Consider the following 25,871-nt stretch of genomic DNA (forward strand, 5'->3'; position numbering starts at 1 on the left):
TCCACAGTTGGCGTCTTATGTTTTTAGACACTATTTTCACTGAAATCTTCAAACCTATATTTCTCCAGTTCTACTGATTTGATTTTTGTCATTCTGATCTTGTTTTATTTATTAAAAATTACTCAATTTTTCTAATTTGGTGTGGGATCCTATGTGTTGTGTGTTTCCACTGTATTACTTTGAAGTGTTACTCAAATACTTTGCACATTGCCTCTGAGTTAAGCCTGACTTCTCTGTGCCCATCTACCCGAGGGTTGAGCAAACATTGATTTAGGGCTTGCTTCTGACTTCACCTTGACAAGGATTGTGGTGCCTGTTTAAATACGGTTCCCTCTCAACCAGTAACCCAATTTCTTAGAAAGATAATAATTTAATTCTGTCAGATTTACAAATCGCTTACATCTATGCGTGTTTAACTAATACATATTCTATAAACTAGGCACAACTCTGGAAAAGTGTAAAGTCACCAAAAATCACAGAAAATGTTTTTCTGCCTAATGTTACACACGAATGTGCTCTAGGGTTAGCGAATTTTAAAAAAAACTAGATTTATCCTATTATAAATAGTCACAAGATCACCTTTTCCATAAACTGATTAAATCCATATTGTCTTTCATGTTCCTTCCAGACTAGATGAATAATAGCAGATGTGAAATTAAACACACCTAAAAAAACAATTTTTGCCTAAACATGTCATAACTAGTTTATGTAAATTATATTAAAAATGCTGTAGCTCAGATTGTGTTGGAATATACAGAGATTCTATCTTTCCCGTAACGACTTATAGCATGGAAAAAATAAGAATATTGCCATAAATATCTTCTTTCTGCTAATTTTCTCTTTTAAGAAGAAAACTCAGCCAGTTTCCATTTTTCTTGTTTCAAACACAGCTGTGTGACCTGCCATTCTTTCTGGCTGCTGGCTCTGCCAGCAGGCATTGAAACATCAGAACTCAACTGTAATAACTTATTACTGTTGAGCCACTACGCCATTTAGTTATTACCGGTTACTAGATGCATCAAAAGTTGCCTGTAATAAGCAAATTAGAGACCTTGTTTATACTGGGATTACAAGCTCTCATGTATTATTATGAAATAACATCGATGCTAATCTGCAATAAATTATTACAGTTGACTTCTGGCATCATATTGCCAGCTTCTAGAGCCATGATACAGAGTATAATTACAACTGCAGTTTAAATTTGGAAAACAGGAACTGGCTTTTTCTTCTTCTGTTATCTTTTTCTGGAAAAAAAAAATTTCAGCAAAAAAAGGAAATATTGAAACCATCAATTTGTAGGTCATTACAGGAAAGATAGAATCTCTTCATGTTTACTCACATTTAAAGTACACATTTTTAAAATCTTACTTACATTAAAATGAATCTAATAACTTTTTACAAAACGTATTAGCTTCTCTTCAGCGTGTTTCATTTAGCACTACAGGTTCTGCTTTTATTCGTCTTGTCTGCAATGAACATGAAAGTGCAAGACACCAAGGGGGAGGTTTACTAACATTTTGGGTCATGATACAACTGTTTTGGCACAGCTGAGACGCAAAATGTTATTTGTGATTTACAAAGCCAAGCAAACTAGATTTTTCCCCAAAAGTAACGCAAGATAGCACTGTGTGCTGCCTTGTGTTAGTTTTCGTTAGAGGGGTGTTCCATGGCTGAACCAAAGTAATGTAACGAAACTTAAGGGGGCCCCCCTGCAAGTATGTGGTGAGGGCCCGCTACACTCCGGACCCAGTCAGGAGCTCTCAGTGCCACCTGTGCACAGCATTGAGGGGGCCCCCCTAGAGCTTAGGGTCCCCCGTACCACGGGACAGTGGGAGCTGTTGTTAGCCACTGGTGGAGCATGGGCGTTCCCGTGCATCCACCCATGGATTTTGGCACTTTCCTAGATTTATTAAAGCTAGTACACTTGGGAATGCGTCAAAATGCTACACCTTCCTGAACCAGGTGTAACGAGGAGAAATATGTCAATTTCTCCTTGGCTATTGTCTCTGCTTTACGTACTGCTTATGTGCAGGAAGGTATCAGTTTCTGCACAAACCAATCCTGCCTGTAATACAGGCACCCTAGCACAAGGGTGCCTGCAGTGGTGCTAGGCACCACACAGTGCCCCAGAGCAAGCAGAGGGCAGAAATGTGCCATTTCTTAGTTTATATAGGGCTTTTCTGCTTAATTTCTTTCAGGCAAAGCAGCACAGCAACTTTGAATGCTGCCTTGAATTGCATGAAATGTGAGTACATATTCGTCCAAGGAGTTATGAAGTTTAAGGGGAGGGTGTGATCATATAATATAAGGAATAACATACCTTCAGCTGTACCTTAAAAAGATATTGCAAGGCACCTCAGAGTTCCATGATCTTAGTAAAGAACTCGGCCTTCAGCCTTGTTTCTTCTGTATGTCATGGAATGTCTTGGTGACTTGAAATTCCCTTCTAATGTGCCGCAGGGTGTACTTTATGCCATATATAATACATCCTTTTCAAGGGCTCCAATCAAATCCTATACCACTCTTTTTGCACCAATACACATCACTGATGAATGTAATACACACTTAAACATTACTGTTGTAATTATTATTAGCAATATTAATAGTACTAGTTGTAGTATTCATAATAATAGTAAAAGTAATCATGATAATTATTATTACTACTAATAATAATATCTTGCTACCACACCTGAAAAAATAAATAAACCAAGTTGGTATATCAATAAATACCATTACAACAACCGGCTTCCTCATTTATACAGGTTATCATAAAGGTTCTCTCATCTTGCACTGCAGCTTTAGTTCTGTCCTGATCATAGGGGTCTATTATAATGTCGGGTGGATCATGACCGCCCATATAGCAGTGGCGATCCGCCCTACATTATTCCCCACCGCCACCCATTTCCCCCGCCATATTAGGATGGCAGGAGACCCCGGCGGACGGAAAAACCATTGGCCGGTTTTCCACCAGTCACACAGGTGACCGGGCGGAAATGGGGCCTGATATGGTGGCGGTGTCTGCAAGACACCGCCATCCATATTAGAATGCTGCCATGACGCAGCCTTTCCGTGGCGGCAATGGCATGCGGTGATCGCTGTTGGGGGCCCGTTGTGGGCCCCCAGGATGTTGGGGAGGTGTGGGGGGGCACATGTGGGGTACCTATTGTACTCCCCTGCATTTGCATGCACAACGTGGCAGGCACCACGCGGTGCCTGTCACGTTGTACATGCAAATGCACAACAAGCCTGTTTAACATTGTGGCGGGTGCTGAATATAGCAACGCCCCCTCCACAATGTTAAATATACAGGATGCGACCGCCATGGTGGCGTTCGCATCGTGATAGGCACAGCGGGAGTGTCACACCTCTTGCAGTCGGTCCCGTTGACCGTTATGGTCCATCGTAATAGACCCCATAGTTCAATTAAAAGCAGGATGTACCTGCCATCTAGATATTTACAGGGGACAAACAAAAATATAGGGTGGCTCAAAGTTTCTTTGACGTGACCAAGGGCACTACTACCTTTGAATATATGATAGGCACACTGGTGAACCTATGGTCAAACGTCACATATGAGGATCATTTTTGGAAGCGAGCATATGAAAAGTAAAAAATAGCAGCATTTTTTCATCGGAGCCCTGAGGTTATGTTAATTAGTTCTATCATAATGCCAGTGCTTCCCAAACTTTTTAGAACTACAACCCAATTTTTTGAATGGCAAGCATTTGCAACCCACCTAGGTTTAATGGACATGAGGTAGGCGATTTTTTTATGTAACTAAAGCATTGTGTAGTAGCGCACTTACATTTAAAGATACCACATTTTCAAATGAAATGGCCACTAAGTTTGCACAGACATACAGTTTTACTGATAAAACTATATTGGATACAAATTATAATGTGTGCAAATCGGGTTTCAGTAATTATTTAACATTTGTGCATCACCAAGTCAAGTATCTTCATTTGTTTTCGTCTAATTAAAATCTTTAATCCATTACACTGGACAGTTTATTTACAGATATTTATACTTTATTGTGTGCTCCAAAACATGACATCGTTCACTGTGCTTACTTTGTAAAAAAATCATCTCAATAATTTGTGTGAATTTTTGTCATGTTTGGTTACCAAGGGATTCCACGACTTGGAGAAAATACGCACAATAAAACAGAAGAACTATTATTATTCAATTGCTTAATGTGATAAATGCAAATTTATTTGAAATCACCTCTGATTGGATAATGAGCTCCCTTTCAATTGTTCTGACTATTAAACAAAGAATGCTATTATTACTGTTACAGAGAGGGAGAGAGATGGGTCGTTTTGGGAGTATTCTGGAACTTATAATGAGGTTATACAAATAACACAGTTTTTGGTACATGGTTAAGACTAACACCTACAATTGACATTACTGTAAAAGCTAAACATCAAAAGCATTGACACCAGAAAAGAGACATCCCAAACTATTATCAAATCTGTTTCATTATATCACAGTCAATAACCAGTTGTCATTTAACCTGCTGATAACAATTTTATAAAAACATGTTTTCTCATGGAATTTCTACTCAATGGATTTATTTTGAAAGAAGAAATCTCTCTGATATCAATTCTAAGGATTGGAATACCGAGGCGTTGGCCGCATTCCAGATTCTTTGTTCACGAGGTACTGCTGTCAAGGAATGCCGTAATTCATATTTGACAGGGGTGATTCAGAGGAGAGCCAGAAATTAGTTTGCCATGCCGTATACATCCTATCCAAGTTTTTCTTAAGGAATGTCAGCTCCACATTTGTCCTTGTCCATTTAAGAAAATTAAAAAGAGCCTTTTTTTGTCTTGCATACCAGACAGCACAAGTTGCCTTTTTGTGAAAAGACCTATTTTCAGTTTACAGTGTGTTTAGAGCCTGCCCTTGCCTACCAAACAGCACAATCTCCCTGGTTGCAAAAGACCTACGGTGGACTTACCAATAACTTACAGGAACGTAAAGCCCACTCAATGGTTACTATTGGTTGACTTTATTGTCAGTCTGAATTGCTTGTTTTTATTCATTAGCTTCCATTGCCCCAGCCTCTCCATTTTGTGTTTGGCCTTCCTGTGGAGCATAGCCCCTTAATTGTTTTTCTGATTAGCTGGCTTTCTGTGGTTCCACTCCTCACTTTCAGTATGCTGCTGTTTTCGTTTTGCTTAAGCAGTGGCACTGAAATAATTTTCAGAGTTGGGGTGCTGCCATCAATACTATAGCTCTAAAGTCGTAGGGACAGTGAAAGATCCAAGCATCACATAAAGAACCAGTATAGCAAAGGAGCCATGCGTATCATGCAATATATATTACTAAAGCATGGTGTGGTAGGGCACTCTAATTTATAGACCACACATCTTGCATTGAAATGGCTACTAAATTTGCACATACATGTAGTTTTTTTACTGATAAAATTATGACATAAACTATTGATGTGAGGGGTTTCAGTGAATGAGTATCATGTGTGCATCACCAAAGTGTCTTGAATTGTTCATATTAAAATCATTCTTTCCATAACACTTCAGAAATACAAAAATGTGCATCAATTTTGTTGCCCTAATTCATGATACATTTTGAAATATCTAAAGAGTTCCTTTGAAGGTCTTTCAATTTTGTTGTTTGTGTCTGAAAAAATAGATATCCTACATCCTTTCCTTTCTCATTCCCACTACACCAGCAAGATTGCCATGTAGTTCACTTTAGAAAATCCCCTCACTTGGCAGTCAGAGAAAGAAAAGTAAACACCAAACTCCATGTTAAACGGAAAGCAGAAATTTCTCAGAAGTTTCTCAGAATTCGGTATTTTTATCGAATCGGTAAAAATACCGAATTGCAAAGGTGGACAGGATGTCACTTTGACACCCTGTTGCACCCCTGTAACTGGCTTGTGCGCCATGTGGCACACATACATGCCCTTAGGGCATGTCTGTGTGTCACATGGCACAGGTGTACATGCACAGATGTGCATGTACACAGGGATTCGGTATTTACCATGCAATTGTATTACATGGTAAATACCGAATCCTGAAAGGCTTGAAGCACTGTTCAAAGTGCTACCTACATCTGAAAATACAGATTCGGTAATTTTACCGATTGGTAAATTTACCGAATTGGTAAAATTTACAGAATCGGTAAATTTACCGATTCTGTAATTTTACCGATTCTGTAAAATTACCGATTCGGTAAAATTACCCAATCTGTATGTTTTTTGAGCCCCTACATCTCCATAGCCCAATACCGGTCGGAAACGGACGAAAATCTGTATTTCCGTCCGTTTCCGACCGATATTGGGCTACCTACATCTGGCCCCTAATTGTTTATACCACATACAGTAGCATTTTTAACCCCCCTCTATGCCCTCCCCTCTCACAGCAAGAACAAGACCAATATACCCGCTGCATTAAGTTACAAGTAAAACTTAACCCTAACAACCCTAATACTTTGCTCTCTATGGTAAATATAAAACGAGCAGCACGCTTTAGAACACATTGTTTCCACGCTGCATAAATACTAATGCAGCATGCCTCACTTTTATGCAGCCATCCTTGTAATAAAGAGCAAATTTTAACCCTTCACCCAGCCGGCTACCATATTAAAAACAAGCCCAAAGAACATGATGTATGTTTTTTAGGCCTTAAAACAAGTTACTTGGTTTTTTAGGTCCCACTCTGGAACAGACCATGCCTGACCCCCGGCCTGTCCTCCCATCGCCCGCCGAACTGCAGCCCAACCCAAACGGCCTCAGAAGGATGAAAGGCCCCTGCTGCGACCACCCCCTTAATGCAATGTCTCTCCTGCAAGCACCCCCCCTCCTCCCGCGCACCGTCGACCCCCCCCATTCCTCCACCTCCATTGAACCCCCGCATCCCAGGACACCACCCCCCACCAGCGCCCCTCCTGTACCCATCCCCTTTTTGCCTCCTCCCGAGCCATGCGACCCCCCACCTCCCTCACCCATCCAAACTGCGAGCCCAACTCCGCCCCACTGAAACCTCAGACCCTTTCCCCACTCTCCCCAATTTGCCCCCCACAATGCCGAAAGTTCGTTTTTTTTAAACCTCCTTGTGATAAGACCAGCCGCTGCCGCTCCCCGGGAAAGTTTGCTCGAGCTGTCTCCTTCACTAATCCCCACCTCTTGGTCTTGTCTGTCTCACCTACCTCCAGCGAGCTGTCTCCTTCACTAATCAATTACGGTGTCAAATGCCTATATTTTTTTAACCTGTACTTTCAATGATAATATTCAATGAATATTTTTGGGTTAACAAGGCTTTTACTTAAAAGCACCATTCCGCTTACAATTGATCGAAATTCACACTTTTTCCTGCACCCTTGTGAGACATTGCTTATTACATGTAAATATTTTATAAGTGCCTGTTTCTCATTTAACCCTACTTTTATTTTTGGGACAGTTTTATATACTGTGAACTCACATTCAAGGTACTGGAGTAATTCTTTATCATTTTTCTTTTTTTCACTGTTTTAGGCCGTGTTTAGCTGGGATTCCATGCTCCCGTTGGGTTGATGTTAATCTTGAATTGCTTTCAGTCTTCAAAACCAACACTCGCCGTGACCTTTTCACCATTGCTTTTAAATTCTGCATATTTTATGGAAAATGAATGTTTTGAGGTTAACCAGGCTTTCGCTTAGAAGCACCATTCCGCTTGCAACTGACTGTGATTCACTCGTTTTACTGGCATTTGCAAGACGCTACTTATTATAAGTAAATGCGTGATAAGTACATGGTAGCCATCCCGCATCCTCCACTGCAATCCCCCCTTCCCAACAGCGCCCGACCCCACGCCATGTGTGTGTGTGAGGGGGTCCCAGTGCCCTCACTCTACCGCCCTCAGGCCCTCACTCTACCGCACTCACTCTACCACTCTACCACCCTCACTCTACCACTCTACCGCCCTCACGCTACCGGCCACACTCTACCGCCCTCACTCTACCACCCTCACTCTACCGCCCTCACTCTACCGCCCTCACTCTACCGGCCACACTCTACCACCCTCACTCTATCACTCTACCGCCCTTACTCTACTATTCTACCGCCCTCACTCTACCGCTCTACCGCCCTCACTCTACCGCCCTCACTCTACCACTCTACCGCCCTCACTCTACTGCCCTCACGCCCTCATTCTACCACTCTAATGACCTCACGCCCTCACTCTACCGCCCTCACTCTACCACTCTACTGCCCTCACGCCCTCACTCTACCGCCCTCACTCTACCGCCTTCACTCTACCGCCCTCACTCTACCACTCTCACTCTAGCACTCTACCGCCCTCACGCTACCGGCCACACTCTACCGCCCTCACTCTACCACCCTCACTCTACCGCTCTACTGCCCTCACTCTATTGCACTCACTCTACCGGCCACACTCTACCACCCTCACTCTATCACTCTACCGCCCTCACTCTACTACTCTACCGCCCTCACTCTACCGCCCTCACTCTACCGCTCTACCGCCCTCGCTCTACCGCCCTCACTCTACCACTCTACCGCCCTCACTCTACCGCCCTCACGCCCTCACTCCACCACTCTAATGATCTCACGCCCTCACTCTACCGCCCTCACTCTACCACTCTACTGCCCTCACGCCCTCACTCTACCGCCCTCACTCTACCGCCCTCACTTTACCGCCCTCACTCTACCACTCTCACTCTACCGCCCTCACTCTACCACTCTCACTCTACCACTCTACCGCACTCACTCTACCACTCCACCGCCCTCACCCTACCACTCTACCGCCCTCACGCACTCACTCTACCACCCTCACTCTACCACTCTACCGCCCTCACGCTACTGGCCACACTCTACCAGCCACACTCTACCGGCCACACTCTACCGCCCTCACTCTACCGCCCTCACTCTACCGCCCTCACTCTACCGCCCTCACTCCACCACTCTACCACCCTCACTCTACCACTCTACTGCCCTCACTCTACCGCCCTCACTCTACCACCCTCTCTCTACCACTCTACCGCCCTCACTCCACTGCCCTCACTCTACCACTCTACCACCCTCACTCTACCACTCTATCGCCCTCACTCTACCACTCTACCACCCTCACGCCCTCACTCTACCGCCCTCACTCTCCCGCCCTCACGCCCTCACTCTACCGCCCTCACTCTAACACTCTACTGCCCTCACTCTAACACTCTACTGCCCTCACGCCCTCACTCTACCACTCTACCGCCCTCACACTACCGCCCTCACTCTACCACTCTACCGCCCTCACTCTACCACCCTCACTCTACCGCCCTCACTCTACCACCCTCACGCCCTCACTCTTCCGCTCTCACTCTACCACCCACACGTCCTCACTCTACCGCACTCACTCTACCATTCTACTGCCCTCATGCCCTCACTCTACCGCCCTCACTCTATCATTCTACTGCCCTCATGCCCCCACTCTACCGCCCTCACTCTACCACTCTTCCGCCCCCACTCACTCTATTGCCCTCACTCACTCTATCCTCCTCACTCACTCTAGCGCCCTCCCTCACTCTATCTATCGCCGTCCCTCACTCTATCTATCTATCGCTCTCACTCTATCTATCTATCGCCCTCCCTCTATCTATCTTTCGCCCTCCCTATATCTATCTATCAAAAGTTAAAAGTATTGGCATTGTAAATGACAAAGCTATTAATTTCTCTATTTTCAAATCCAACTTATAAATAAAAAATGTGTCATTTACAAGACCAATTGCTCAAACTTTCCTAATGCGAGACATATTGCATTGCAAATGCTTGTTTTATTTATCCAGCTGCCTGAGCTTGAACTTTCTAAGGCACATTCAAGACGTTTTAAAGCTACTAAAGCAACTTAGATGACTAGCTGTAGATGCAGTAGATGGCGTGCTAAGATTAGAAATAGTATAGTTTACTATTCCAACACCTTTCCTACTTTTACGTAGACTGGAGTTGGAATAGTAAATTATACATTTGTAATGTCAGCGCGCCATCTACTGCAATTCGAAGTAATGACTTGCGTAGTAATGGCTTTGCGTGGTACAATGTAGCGATTGTAACGACCACGTAATGGCACGTGTTGTGATGACTCGCATTGTAAGGAGTCATATTCCTCCAAACTCCTGGATATTCTGTAAAAGCACAACTACAAATATATATATTTTCTAAGGGTTTGATTAGATATAAGAATGTATCAGGTTGATTTTTGTTTATCTCCTGAGTTTTTTTATCTCTTGAATTTTATATCTGCTGAGTAGCATGAAAGCCCATGTCTTTGCACACAAAGACAGCATTTATAGTGCTGGGGGAGTGGCGGGCTGCTACACCCACCTCTGCTGAAGATGTCTTATCTCCTAGAAGGTTCATAAATCTGCCCCCTGAGCTGCTGTACCAATTGGTCTGAGAATTTGTTCCAGTTCAGTGGAAAATGAATAAGCATAAGGACATGATTTTGCTCTAAATTCTGACAGTTCCTTAAACACAACCTCAGACAGCTGCTATGTTCTTTTAAGCACCTGCAACTAGTCATTGTGTTCTTTATAAGCTGGATCATGTGCAAAATGCCTTTTAAATTCTGTTCAGAATTGTGTGAAAAATATTTGAAAAAAATAAACTATTGTGTTCATAAAGACTGAAAATATTGTATGCAAAGTTCAGTTTCAAGGTACCTTAAGATAAATGTTTCCTGTTCATCCAGTATTTTAAAGTTTTTTCTTTAACTTTTTTACACACAAGAATTGCTAAATGCAATACTTTGTTACTCACTTGGCACACTAGGCGAGACCTACTGTCTTTGCCTTCCCCTGTTTACTTTTCAAGCACTACGTTTTTCTAGGTTAAGCACTCTGTGAGAATGCATGTATTTTCCAGCTGTCTCTCTTGTGTACTTCTCTTCCCCCTACACTGCACTCTGTGTTATTTTCTCTAGCACAACTGCTTCTCTCCTGCTCTCCTCCATGACGCACTCGCCCTCATGTGTTTCTCCTTTGCGTTGCTTTAGACAAAAAGCATGCAATGTGAGCCACCATGGTATAGCATTTTGGGGGACATGTACAAGGAAATGTTGGAGCACGGAGCAGCGCCAAATTTGGCCACACCGCTCCCCAACATTTCCAAAACATGCGCCTTATTTACAACAATACAACGCATCCCTGTGTTTTACCTAGGGCTGGCGCTAAAATGAGCTGCCTAGCACCAACATAGGCACGCTTGCACACTAGTGCAAGGGTGCCTGCATTGCAGGGAATGATTGTTTATGTTCAGGAAGGTGTCCCATTGTGCACATAAAAAATGAATAATGACAAATTGCTACTGCTATGTGTGCTGCATTCTGTACCACACATAGAAGTAACAAATTGCCATTATTAAATGATTGTTTATGTGCAGGAAGAGACACCTTCCCGTAGGTAATGTGGTGGAGTTTTTGCTCTTTCTATGTGCACTGTAGACTGCAGCACACATATAAAAAGCAAAAACGAGAAGAAATAAAAGTGTTTCTCCTTGTATCGCCATTCTAACTCCTGGTCTTGCATGGCATTAATTTTTGGCGCTGCCTCAGACTTACAGATCCTTGTAAATCTGGAGCAGCGTCAAAAAGCAATGGGTGCTGAGGTGAAACGCCCACAGCAACACCCATTACACGCCCCTTTCACGCAGAAATCCCACTGTAAACAGCAGAGGGATTTATTTTTTTCTTTTTCAGCCTCAGGGGCTGGGGAAGAGCCTCCCTAGCTGCCAGAGGCCGCTCAAACGTCATTATACTGAAAGTAAAATGATCTGATCGGCTCATTTCACTTTCAATGCTTACATGCTTGCGGGGCTATCTCAGCCCGAGCACCTAGGCAGATGGGAGAAGTGTCATTGGAAAGGGGAGAATCCCTGCTTAAGAATCCACCACTAGACACCAGGGAGGGGGAGCGGCCCCTTGAGCAAGGGCATTTGCCCCCCCCCAAATATTTTGGGCATTATTAGTCTTTCTGCCCCACCTGGGGAGGAGATAGGGACAGAAGACCCCCATCTGCCCCTCCGGGGGGCAGAAAGCACACTAGGCACCACAGAATATTTTTATTTCAATATATAGGGGTGGGGACCACCCAAAATGGGCATGCCAATGCCCCCGCCCCATCATACACTTATGGGACAGTGTTTTCTGCCCGTCAGGGGGCAGATGGAGTAATAGCCCCCGGTCTGCCCCCGGTGGGACAGAAAGCCCACTAGGAGCCAAAGATTAAACTTTTATGTAAAGTTAGGGGTTGGGCTTCCCAGAATGGGCATGCCAATGCCCCACCCCCAAAACAAATAGTCATGGTCCCCAGTGGGGGGCAGAAAGCCCAATAAGAACCAGGGATTTAAAAAAAAATACATTTAGAAGTGGGGGCTGCCCTGAATGGGCATTTTAATGCCCCTACCCACCCACAAATAGGCACAGTCTTCCCCCCCCCCCCCCCCCCCAGGGGGCAGATGGGGCAATAGCTCCCGATCTACACCAGCGGGCAGCATAAAACTCACAAAGCACCAGGGAGTATTTTCTTTAGCCAGAGTAGGGGTGGGGGCTGCCCCGAATGGGTATGCCAATGCCACCACTCCACCCAAAAACAAATGCAAAAGCCCCCAATCTGCCTACCCCCCCAGGAGGCAGAAAGCCCACTAGGAAGCCAAGGACTATTTTTATTTTTAGTCGTTCAGGGGTGGGGGCTGCCCAGAATGGGTATACCAATGTCCCCTCTCTACACTATTTTCTTAGCTCCAAATGCACCTCTGTGTCCAAAAATGGATTTGAGGATGCGATTTGCCTAAGAAAATACACTGCCTTTTTACCACTCTGCGCCCTTAAATCAAATGTTTTAATCACTGCAGAGTAGACAAAGGCGCCGAGTGGTATGCAGTGGCTTCTAAACTTTAAAAACCACTTCATAATTTTTTATTTCACTTGTGTAGTGGCAGCATTTTAACTTATCAGTAATTCTGTGTTACAAGAGTAATGCGGAATTACCAACTTTCTGCAGGCAGAATAAAAAATTGTGCCCAGACATAATTGAAACCCAAAATGCAATCAAAGAACTAATGTTACTCACTTGGAAATGTATCAATGTTCACCACAAATGTTTCCCAATAATTACCTTCAGGTTTAGAAAGAAAATATTAGCCCTACTGAATGAATTGTAAATCCTGGAGTGATTCCAGTAACTCTGAAAAACCAAAACCTCAATGAAGAAAAAGGAGAAATGACCAACAGTTCTTTAATAAAATAAAGATTAAAGGATTTTCATAAAGTGCATTTTTAGGATTACCCTTTTGAACTGCAGAAAATTACTTTTCCCATTCTTATCTGGAGGGGACTACAAAGTTCATCTCAGACAAAGCTGCTCTGGAAGTTCCTTGGGGCCTCAGCAATATAAAGAGAAATATGTCCAAGGGGAATGATCTCAGATTATGACCTGGACTCCCTACAGAAGCTCATGAGAAGGTGAAATCAGCGATGGCTGATGGTCTTATTCCAGGTTCTGGAGAGAGGATGGCTCATAAACAAAGGGACATAGAGGGGATGTAAACGCACTGAAACAAAATACAACAACTTTGATCTGGCCAACTTCATTTTGTCTGTTCAATGCATCTTAGTATAAGACATAGGTTTACCAATATGAAATTAAAAAAGTATATTTCATGATATTAAATAAAATGTGTTCAAATAGTTACATTGATATTTTATGATACTTTACATAACTTCACATTATGTTACGATATTTCATATCACGTTATACATGGGATAAAGTACTGCTGATACTGCAGGTCACGAATAGGTTCTATGACCATATAGAGAAATGAGGCTGAAGGTCAAGTTCCCTTATAAGGTCATAGACCTTCGAGGTAACTTGCAATATCCTTTTAATGTATGGCAGAGGGTATTTTAGTCCTTATAATGCATGGTCAAATCATACCCATTCCCACAACCCACTTAAAGCTCTTATGCCTAGCTCTTTCACATGAAAGAGATAAAAAGTTTACAGACATGAAGATTAAAAGTACAATTCTTAATGAAAAATTAAACACACTAAAAATACTTCGTAATTTGCAGAAAGATACTAGAAAAAGTTTAATATACATTGAATTATAACAATTCTGCAGCTAAGGATGTGTAGAAACATCAACAGAGATTCTATCTTTCTGGTAATCACTTATACGGTGCAAAAATAAACATGGTGTCATAAATAATTCCTTTCTGCTGATCACTGTTCATTTAGAAAATCAGAAGAGGGAAACCCCAGTGCTATTTTTTTGTTGTTTAAGCAGCAGCTCTGATTATTTTCTATGACCTGCTTTCCATCCTGGCTGCTGGCTCTGGCAGCAGGCATCATAATGTCATAATTCAAAGTTTTACAGTTGTGCCGCTTTGTCATTTCATTATTGCATATGACTAGAAGCATCACGCCTGACTGTAATAAGGAAATTAGAGACAGGCTTTTTAAACACGGATTGCAGTCAAGTGCATTATATTTTGGATAAAGTACCCAATTCCATACATCGTAAGGATTATGCAAGTCGCCGAGACATTGTGTAACCCTATAAAAGAATGGGGAGAAGGCCAAGTTCCTTTATTAGACCATGGAATTGCAAGGTGGTGTCTTTTTAATGCGTGGAAAAGAGCAAATGTAATTCTTATACTACATGGGCACACTATTACTCTAGCCAAAAGGAGCTAAAATCCTCGGTATCAAGCTTTTTCTTACGAAATGGATAGTATGGTTGCAGGACCAAAGGATAAAAGCAGAATCTGTAATATGAGGTTAAACACACCAAAAAACCGTTAGTAATTTGGTCCAAAAGAGATTAGAATCAGTTTAATGTAAGTCAAATTCAAAACAACTTAGGTAGATGCGAATGGAATATTCTATGTTTGCTGTTATATATAGCATGCACACAATCAACATGTTTTCCTAAATATTATTGCCTGCTGATCACTGTTCATTTTAGAAAAACAATGAAAAGGCAGTTCTGAAATTTTGCTGTGCGGTTTGCGTTTACCATGCCTGCTGGCAGCAGGAATAATAATGTCACAACTCAACAGCAATCACGGATTACAAATGAGCACCTACATCGTTTCCTTATTACTGGTCATCAAAGACGTCACAACTCAAATGTAATATGGAAATTAGAGACAGGTTTTTAAAAAGACATTGCAGATTCCCGTATATTAAAAGGACATTAAGGATACGTTTTTATACTGGGACTAAAGTTTCCCATGTACTGTTGCCTAAATACAGCTGCAGTTTAAATCATGAACAAATGAACTGTCCTTTCCTTCTTTTGATCTGTTATTCTAGAAATAACAGTAACAATAATAATAATGTGTGGTGGTAGGAACTCCAAGTACCATACTGCCTTAAAAACTTAGCACCTCAGTGGCCCTTTGGGCAAACCCATCCAGGCAGGGAGGACGATTATCTAGGACTGTAGGGCTGTGGCGAGGAATTCTAGGACTTGGAATACTGAAGATTAGAAGTAAGCATTTGTGACATTACCTCCTCATCTGTCCTCCTCATCCCAGGCCTTCAATCTCCAGTATGTACCAAAGCTGAGAAAGCCAATCACCCAAAGGCCAATCAAAAATGACACCAGAAACAAATGTTGGATCAATTGAATATGTGTTTTTTCAAAGCCAATAAACTGCATCATTCAGAGGCCAGGATTTAAGGACCCACCAAAGGGGAGACACTCTTTTTTCACCCCTGCCCATGGAATGGTATGAACAATGGAATGTGAATGCCCAGGAGACCATAGTACTCAAAGCCCACAGGGAATACAACCCAAACAACAGACCTGAAAGGAAGATATAGAACAAAACCAGAGTGCACGCTGCCAGAAGCCAACTTGAACCTACTGAGGGAATAAAACTGAGTTTTAAAGGATGTAAAATAGAAGAGTTCTGTGATGAATGAAGGAAAGAGCCCCCCCTCGTGCAAAAGTAACCTAGATGAGGGGCGAATCATCCTATACTTTATCATCATGGCAAGACAACAGACAGTACTGTAGTGAAACAAAACCAGACAAAAAGGTCACAAGAGCATTGACTTTAGGAACACAAGGCACCAGAAGTGGTGAGAAAACTCAAATGGAAGCATTTCTACCTGCATTTGAGTATCATCGTCCGTTTCATTTTTAGCATTCATTTTTTGTCTAAGACTTGAGGTATGTCTGTCAATGTATAGAGAAATAAGTGCTTTTTGTTAGGAAATATGTAATGTGCTAAATGTGTTTCCATGCAACAATATGTATTATTATACGGGATTTTTTTTTTATTGAAAGCAACATTGTAAGAAAACAAACGTATTCAAAAAAATCTTTTTTTTCTGTAGTACATAGACGTTACAGAGTATGATTAACAAGACAGAAAAGGGGAAAATAAATTATTGCGTGTGACAGTGTATTTAAATTTTTTGGCTGACAAAATTATGCTTTTCCAATATTTATTTCAACACAATGGGGAAGAGTCATTGATGGATGTTTGCAACAAGGATGGGTATGCAAGGGTGAGCCAAGTCATGTGTGCTGGTTAATGCTCTTACCGCTGCACTGTCATTGTGAAAAACCTTTGCATCAATCTTGAAAGAAAGCAATTCTGTATCAATCATCAATTCTTCTTGTTTATTTGCTTAGAAAAGGTACATTTCCTACAAATGACCTGTCATGTGAATTAAAAAAAAAATGTAGGCATGCAAAAGAAAAGAAAGGTAGCATAAAATCTGAAAACTGACATTTATGATTTACTTAATGGAACAGACCTACCAGATCATGGTGATCAAATTCCTTCAGGAGACAAATGGAGCAGTCATTACGCCCAGAAAACAATGCAGTTTCAAACTGGACTTTGACTTATTACATCAGAAGAGATACAAGAGTGCACTCTTGCCACTCCAAGCAGCCTGTTGCTGATGTAAATGGCACTTAAATAAGGGCTAAACTGAATATGTTCAAATGTAAAGTATCAACTTTTACTTATTTGAGATTCACCCTCGGAAATCAAAGAGACCCTTTGTGATTGTGCAGTCATGGAGGCACAGCTGCATTGCAGCAATGGTATTTGAAGTCTGTGCGCACATCTGTAAGAAGTAATCATTATCACTCCGCTTTAATTGTAGTGCTCCATACCATTCTTTTATCGATTGGAGAATTATTTTAATTAATTATGAACCTGCTTGAGCATATGACCTTCTGGGACCTTATTACACAAAAGGCGCATTTTCTAATGCGCTGTATTATGATGAATGTGCAGCCCTCAGGGAAGCTGCGAACTCGAGCTGCCCTGGGAGCAGCACATTCAGGTGAAATTGCGCAGCTGCTTTAAAGCCGCTCCGTGTTTTCACAGTTCAGGCAGCAACCCACCTGCACTTTTGAAGGGGATTAGAGATCAGTCAGTGATCGCACCCGCCTGCAACCGGATGTCTGGCGGGGTCCAAAAGAACCCGTGTATCCCCTGCAGAGGAGGCCATCAGGGGGCCCACTGACAATGCGCCACCTTTTAGATGACGCACTGTCAGTGCACCTTGTGAGAGCTTCTTTGCCTCTACGACCACGACTGTAATATGGCACAGGTGCAGAGTCAAAGGGATTTCCTCATTTGCCTGGGGCACTCCCTCATGCAAATGAGGGAACGCCCTGTGAAGATAGCGATTGCGCTTTATGTGCGCCAGCACTATCGGTATTTCAGAAGGAGGTGCACAAGCGTTTGCGGCCCATTCTGTGATACCAAAGTGCCCCGGGAGCGCACAAAGCAGGTACAAACACCAGTCGTGCCCCTGGAGCACTTGTATAATAGAGTCCCAGGTCTTATAACAGAAGTTTTTACCGCGGTGCTACTTAGGCTTATCAAACATTAAGAATATAAGCAAATACGGTAGAGCCAAAGGAAAGAGCAAAAGTATACATTTGCAGTGACCAGCATGAGTTGATCAGGCAGTTTGGAAAACTATCCGCACACATGCATGCAGACATCATGTTTCAAAAAGTAAACCTAATGTATTGCTTTCACCCCTGTTCTAACTCGTAGTCGAGAACTATGTAAGAACCTTCTATGAATGAATTACAAGGTTCTTTCTCTCTTTTTCTAAAGAGACTTGTTTCAACATTCAGGCTGAGAACACTGGGGATGGCATTTCATTTAAACAATAGGCCACCTGTGTTTTGCAGATTCTTTATCGAGTGAACCTTGCTCATAGGTATTAGACCACTTGAAAAAAGAGATAGGCTATGTTACATATGTTTCAGGGCTCTGGAGTGCACAGGGACATGAGTGATTTGGCCACAGTTGATGCCGAGCCTGGGGCAGGATTCAAATCTGGTTCAGCATGTTCCAAAGCCAAAAACTCTGGTTTCTGGGCCACATCTCCTACCTGTGAACACATCTCCTCCCTGTGAAACATAACATTAGCTGACTATCAATAATGCAGCTGCTGCACAAGCACCAGGACTAAAGAGTATGAGGGACCCACCACACCCTTATTATAGATGAATTTTCACTCTCAAACCAGTGGTACAGGGAATGTAATGTATGAAAATGTAGAAAAACTTTAAAAAATCTTTAAATTCTTACTTAAAGGCAAAGTAGATGTAGTGTCTTGCAAATAAAAGAATGCTGGAACTCTTTTGGTTCTCACTGTACATTGTAGGACTGTAACATTAGCGTTCGAAGGATTAGTTGAAGGCAGGCTTAGAATGTAGAGTTCTGACTTACACGCAGCAGAATAAAGGCGTGTAAAATGACTCTCCATGTGAAGAATGGTTATTGGCGAGTACCTGAGCTGGTAAGATGCAACAAGGTTACGAAAGCAGCACACAGTAATAGATCAGTAAAAGTCAAACTGAAATTCATGTTCTATGAAGCAGAGACTAACCAGATTTTTGTGAAGACACATTTAAGCACAAAGCCAAACAAATATAATAATGTTAATGGTATCTGCTTTCATGGACTTAGTACTATACAAGATTTGTCTACTTGCCGTAACAGCTAAAGAGAGTAGAGTAGTCATAACACTGAGCACCCTCAGAAAGAGGGTTGGGTTGTGCTAGCAGAGTTATTCCCAAACAAAGCAGCCCACCACCAAAGCTGCCATGTAGGGGCTTAGGACAACTCCCTGGACCGCCTTCAAGTAAAGAGCTCCAACAGAAAGCCAGGACGAGATCCAAGCTCCAAGATTCATTAAGGCCGACCCCGAAGCCAGCACGTCACAAGATGCTAGAGAAGCTTTGTCTGATCAAGTTCCACATGAAGCATCTGAGAGACTATTACTGGCGAGAAATGTTTATACAGCTGCTGCATTCTTAAAACTACCACCTGCATTTGATACTGCCAAAAAACACAATATTGACATTAGATGAACTGCATGGATAGATAATTTTGAAAATGCAATAGTTGAAAAAAATTATAGCACGATTATAAAGCATCTGAGGGACATGGCTGGTGAAGGACTGAAAGAAGCCTTTGTGGTTTTGATAGTTTTATGAAGAATGCAGTGCCCCCAGGGCAACCATGAACACGTGCTGTCTGCAGAGCAGAGCATTCAATTGCAAAACATCTGAATTTTAGAGAGAGATTAGAGATCCCCTTAGGGCGGGTGCAGAGCGTGACTGCACCGGCCTGCAGGAGCTATCTGTGGGGTTCCATGAGAGCCCCTGTCACCTCTCGAGAGGAATGTCCTAAGGGGGTGAATTGACAGCGTGCCATCTTTTTTGTAGGTGCAATTTCAATGTGCCTCTTAATCAATCAATCAATCAATCATGACATTTGTATAGCGCGCTACTCATCCGGAAGGGTCTCAGGGCTCTGGGGGTGGGATACGTTACTGCACGAACAGCCAGGTCTTGAGTTGCTTCCTGAAGGAAATGTGGTCCTGGGTCAGCCGAAGGTGGATGGGGAGGGAGTTCCAGGTCTTGGCTGCCAGGTAGGAGAAGGATATTCCTCCGGCGGTGGCTCTGCAGATGCGTGGAACGGAGGCAAGGGCGAGGCTGGTCGATCGTAGCTGGCGGGTGGGCGTGTAGAGGGTCAGGCGGTCGTTAAGGTACTTGGGGCCCAGGTCGTGGAGAGCCTTGTGTGCGTGGATGAGGAGCCTGAACGTGATCCTCTTGCTGACGGGAAGCCAGTGCAGGTCTCTCAGGTGGCCGGAGATGTGGCTGTGTTGGGGGATGTCCAGGATGAGTCATGCGGAGGCGTTCTGGATGCGTTGGAGTCTTTTCTGCAGTTTGGCTGTGGTACCGGCATAGAGGGTGTTCCGTAGTCCAGTCGGCTGGTGACGAGTGCCTGGGTGACCGTCTTCCTGGTCTCGGTGGGGATCCAGCGGAAGATCTTACAGAGCATGCGCAGGGTGCTGAAGCATGATGAGGAGACGGCGTTGACTTGTCTGGTCATCGAGAGGGAGGAGTCCAGGATGAAGCCCAGGTTGCGTGCGTGGTCCGTTGGCTTGGGAGTGGAGCCCAGGGCAGGGGGGCACCAGGAATCGTCCCAGGCGGAGTGCGATGATCCCAGGATGAGGACTTCCATCTTGTCTGAGTTCAGTTTCAGGCGGCTGTTCTTCATCCATTCGGCGACGTCTTTCATCCCTTCGTGTAGGCTGGTTCTGGCGGTGGCGGGATCGTTGGTGAGGGAGAGGATCAGCTGCGTGTCATCCGCGTAGGAGATGATTTTGAGGTTGTGTTGGCGTGCGATGGCTGCAAGAGGGCTCATGTAGACGTTGAGCTGAGTGATGATCCTTGTGATATAAGCCGCAGATGACTTCGGTGGCCTGGGATCTGAACTGGGGCAGGCGGACTCTCTGGGTTCTTCCGGCGAGGAACGAGATGATCCACTCCAGTGCCTTCTCTTGGATTCCTTTGTTGCTGAGGTTCTGTACTAGGGTGCGGTGGCAGACAGTATCGAACGCTGCGGAGAGGTCCAGGAGGATGAGGGCTGCTGTTTCCCCGTTGTCGAGCAGGGATCTGAAGTCATCGGTGGCTGCGATCAGGGCGGTCTCGGTGCTGTGGTTGGCTCGGAAACCGGACTGCGAGGGGTCGAGGGATCCATTTGTCTCGAGGAAGGCGGCGAGCTGTCTGTTGATGGTCTTCTCGATGACTTTGGCAGGAAAAGGGAGGAGCGAGATGGGGCGGAAGTTCTTGAGGTCGGTGGGGTCCGCTGTTGGTTTCTTCAGGAGGGCGCTGAGCTCGGCTCGGCTTCCAGCTCTCCGGGAAGGTGGCGGTGTGGAAGGAGGTGTTGATGATGTCCCGTAGATGGGGTGCGATGATGGAGTCGGCCTTGTTGAAGCCGTGGTGGGGGCAAGGGTCGGTAGGTGATCCAGAGTGGATGGTGTTCATCGTGTGGGTGGTGTCTTCGATGCTGACTGGAGTCCAGTTGCAGAGGGTGGTGGTGGGGGGCGTTGGTTTGATGGTTGGGTGCATGGTTGGTGCGCCGAAGCTGTTGTGTATGTCGACGATCTTGCGGTGGAATAACGAGGCGAGAGAGTCGCAGAGGTCTTGCGAAGGAGTGATGTCGTTGTTTCCGGCGCTAGGGTTGGAGAGCTCTATGACGATGCTGAAGAGTTCCTTGCTGTCATGGGCGTTGTTGTCCAGTCGTTCTTTGAATGCTATCTTTTTGGTGATGCGGATCAGCTGGTGGTGCCTGTGGTTGGCGTGCGGTCATGTTGTCTGTGGTCTGGTCGTGGCGCCAGGCTTTCTCGAGGGTGCGGCAATTCTTCTTGGAGTCCTTGAGTTCGTCGGTGAACCAGGGGGTTTTCTTGCTGCCGGGTCTGTTGGGAGAGTTCTTTAGTGGTTCGAGGTCGTCGGCGCAGGCGGTCACTGTGTGAGGTTGCTGGCTGCTTCGTTGGGGTCCGTTGCGCTGGCGGGCGGGTTTTGGCTGAGGGAGGTGGTGAGCTGCTCGGCGGTGATCTTGCTCCAGCTCCGGCGAGGCGCCTGTTGTGGGTGGTGGAGGGTCGTGTTTCTCCAGAAGCTGAAGTGGACACAGCTGTGATCGGTCCAGTGAAGTCCGGTGGAGTGGCTGAAGGAGATGTGCTTGCTGGCGGAGAAGACGGGGTCAAGCGTGTGGCCGGCGTAGTGAGTGGGGGTGTTTACCAGTTGCTTGAGTCCGAGGTTGGCGAGGTTGTCCAGCAGGGTGGTGGTGTTTCTGTCGTTGTTGTTCTCCAGGTGGAAGTTGAGGTCCCCTAGGAGGATGTAGTCCGTGGAGGAGAGGGCGTGCGGGCTGATGAAGTCTGCGATGTCTTCGCTGAATTGTGTGTGTGGTCCCGGGGGTCGGTAGATGAGGGTGCCTCTGAGGGTCGTCTTGGGGTCGGTGTGTATCTGGACGTGGAGGTGTTCGGCGGCGGTGAGGGTGTCATCGGAGTTGGTCGTGATGCGGGCATGTTTTCCTCTGCACCCACGTCGGTAATACGGCGCAGGCCCAGAGTCAAAGCGATTCTCTCATTTGCATGGCACCACATCCCCATGCAAATGAGGGAACACCCTCTCACGATAGTGCTGGCAGGACGTGCCCCAGGGTGCACAAAGCAATCACACTTGCACATTGCAATCCGGGGAACCTTCTGTAAGATGGCACCAGGTGTTCTCTTAGTTTCCATGCATAATTCAACTACTCCTCTGCCTTCCGATATCATGCTCTCCCCTCTCTTTGGGTTGTTACTTAAGAGTTATGGTAAGGATCAATTAAAGAAATTTGGTTCTAGTATAACAGAAGATTTTAAATGATAGTTCTTGCACATTGGGTAAGTATGGAATTTCACTGCAATGGCTTCATGGGCAGGAACTGTAACAGTACAATCTGACATATTTCCATTTGGGTTATTGAACTGCAAGCTGATTGATATGAATATCACAATTCTTCATTCTATTTGATATTTTAATATTGCTTTTGATCATTTAATTTTATAGGCGGTGATTATGGTCGGCTATTAAAAGGCTTTCAATATTAATTGTGCCTGATATATTCTAACAACGCATGGATCAGGCTATATCGGTGTGATAAATTACATGCATTTATGAATATTGTCAGAGAAATTAGGGTCTGTCCTTCAGATTTTGGTGCTTAGCGCACCAAAATTCACATTTACTAATATTTGTTGGCCATGCTTTTACAAGGTACATTTCTGCAAGTTTTACCTCCAAAAACTGTTATGGTAATAAGCAGGGAGTGCAGTGCTTACTGCACATATCGTAATCGTGAAATGTGCAGTAAAAAGAGTTACTGCCCATATCGCAATAAATAGGGTCTATCGTAGTTGGAGGCCAAAGAGCTTTTAGAAAGCTTTGGCATTTGCCTGTGGATATTAACAGTGTGTTTTGCCTTCCTCAGGTCTCCTCTCGATGTGTGGAAACTCCGTACTCTTGCTGATAGCCTACCGCAAGCGATCCATGCTCAAACCTGCAGAATTCTTCATTGTTAATCTGTCCGTCAGTGACATGGGCATGACGGTGACGCTCTTCCCATTGGCTATCCCATCGCTCTTTGCACACAGGTAAGCAGTGCAGGAATCGAAAAAAGTGTGATCCAGGAACCCATACATTGGGTGTGATATAGGAAAGGGGTGGAGTCATGAGGGGTGGAGCTTGAGAGTAAACCAATACATTTTTGTTTTTTAATTCACAGAGAAATTAGCAACATGGACAAATGTGACAGCAAATCTGTTCTGGCTTACTTAATTGGTCACAAAGAGGCTACAGTTCAAAATATCTTTTGCAGAGATGTTTGTGGTGCCATGCAATTTCGAGGGGATTATCAATGTCTAAAGTACTTGTGAAGTAATGAGATGCATGCTTTGTTTCCTTCCCTTGCATTGACAGCTAGGGCAGTAGGCTCCAGATAGCTCCCAGTCAGGGTGATGCCTGACCAAAAGAAGTGCCGATGGTCCTTTAAATCAGCCTTTTGTTTCTGCATGGCTGGAAGTGAAAATAAGAAACCCCCTCGCTGCCTGCATATTGCTGCACTGAACGGGATGTGGGCAATGAGAAGGTGCTGCTGAATTGTATCTCAGTGACACCAGGATATATTCAGCTTATTTTCCTGGGTCGGCTGGATTCCAGATTTCGCCCAGAAATATCTGCCGGATTCAGGATCTGGCATGATTCCCCTGCTTTCCTGCGCTGCATATAAGTAATATTCAATCATCCGTTTCACGTTTCTGGAAGTGTACTCTTCTTTTATGAATAAACTCAAATTTATGAATCAATTGCCACCACTCAGTGTGAGACAGCATGATTATGTCTACATTATATGTCTATATATCCACCTCTCCATCCCTGTACCTAGCTACCTTCTATCTTCCTGCCTGCTATCTGCCTTTAGTACATATCTGCATACTTTACAGTCTGATTGCCTTTCTGTCTGCCTGCCTGAATATCTGCTTGTCTGTCTGCCTACCTACCATTCTATATGTCTTTCCATCTGCCTGCTACCTCTCTATATGTCTGTCTCTCTTCCTATGTTATCCGCGCTCTTCATCTGTCTGTCTTCACTGTCTACCATCTTCTTTTTTCTCCGCCTCTCTCCTTGCTACCTCTGGCTGTCTTCTGCATTTGTTTTCTCTCTCTTCTCCATATTGTTTATGTTCTCCTGTTTTGTTCTCTGCTTTTCCTGCCCTCGTCTGTCTTGCTCTGTTGGGCACTGTCTTGTCCTATCCTGGGCTAGCTGTCTGCCAGCCTATATATTAGTTTACCCATTCATCCATCCATCTCTCTGTCTCTCAGGCTGTTTTATAGCATCCAGCTATCAACAAGCTTTTTTTTGTATTTCTCTGAAAGTGGTTGTGGAGAACGGAGGGGACAGTACAAACCTTTGGTGTTCTCTCAAGAGGACCCGATGCTGGCTCGCTTGAAATTCTCCCACAAAGATGTCCCCTCATTTTTTTCACAGTCCTACCTAATATATAATGGGACTGGATCCCAGCCGCGGCCGGCACAGGTAATCACCGTGGAGTGAGGCAGGGCAGGGTGGGCAGAGGGGAAGTCGACAGACAGTGGAATAGGTATAATTAAATAAATAATAGCTATTCGGTTATCTGTTGACTTCCCCATCTGGCGCGCCCTGCCCTGCGCACCGCGCTTACCTGTGCCGGCCGCTACTACTGGATCCATCATTACACAGAGGAGAGGCAGACACACTTACTTGCAACGGCTGTTTCCTATGCTCAAAGGAAATTTCCTGCGGACTCTCATTCTCTGGTAAACTGTCTGATGTTTAAGAGCTTACCTTAATAAAAAACCCTTTCTGATATTCACATGATCGAATCTGAATCTGCACATTATCCTCCTTCTTGCTGTCCCAGTTCTAAAATACTACCAGCTTGCTCCATCACAGTATCAGACCCCCCTGAAAGACTTATCCTTGTGATAGACTCAAGAACTCGGCTGCTCTTTAGTTGAATGTAGACGTAGAGTCATCAGGCAAGCACGCATGTTGCTCACAGCATGCACATCGCAACACTTTTGTGTGTGCATGCCCTGCGGTTGTGCAAGCAGGAAGAAAGGAGACACCAGAAACCATCATCAAGCAAAGCAGATAAGTGCTCGAGAGTTCCTTCTGAAATCTCCTGCCTTCTTCATAGACTTCCTAAGAAAGGTGTGTTCCTTTGAATCAGATGAGGCAGGCTGGTAGCTGGTTCTCTTGCATTACCTGCTTATAATGAATATGTTTGCATCAGCGGAATCCTGTGCCCATGTTATTTACGACGAGGCAAAAAATTACAGGAGTAAACCCGTTAACCCAGGTGAGACCGGGTGAAGTTTGTATAAAAAACAGTGTCTCAACTGGAAAACATTAGAAAGGTCAATTTTAGGTAATAGCGAAAAATCACAAGGGAGGGTAAAAGGGAGACCACAACATAGATTGGTGCAAGAAAAATGGAATGACTTT

At 44.3% G+C, this 25,871-nt stretch overlaps 1 protein-coding gene across 1 annotated transcript in view; it reads left to right on the forward strand.

The window, feature by feature from the left end:
- Positions 1 to 25,871, forward strand: part of LOC144766682 (opsin-5-like) — a 602,462-nt gene that overhangs the window by 308,378 nt on the left and 268,213 nt on the right. Inside the window, exon 3 of the mRNA XM_078650455.1 lies at positions 23,316 to 23,478. Coding sequence (XP_078506581.1) covers positions 23,316 to 23,478 — 163 coding nt within the window. The remainder of the gene's footprint in view (positions 1 to 23,315; positions 23,479 to 25,871) is intronic.

Source organism: Lissotriton helveticus, chromosome 7 (genome assembly GCF_964261635.1).
Source record: "Lissotriton helveticus chromosome 7, aLisHel1.1, whole genome shotgun sequence".
Taxonomy (NCBI): Eukaryota; Metazoa; Chordata; class Amphibia; order Caudata; family Salamandridae; genus Lissotriton; species Lissotriton helveticus.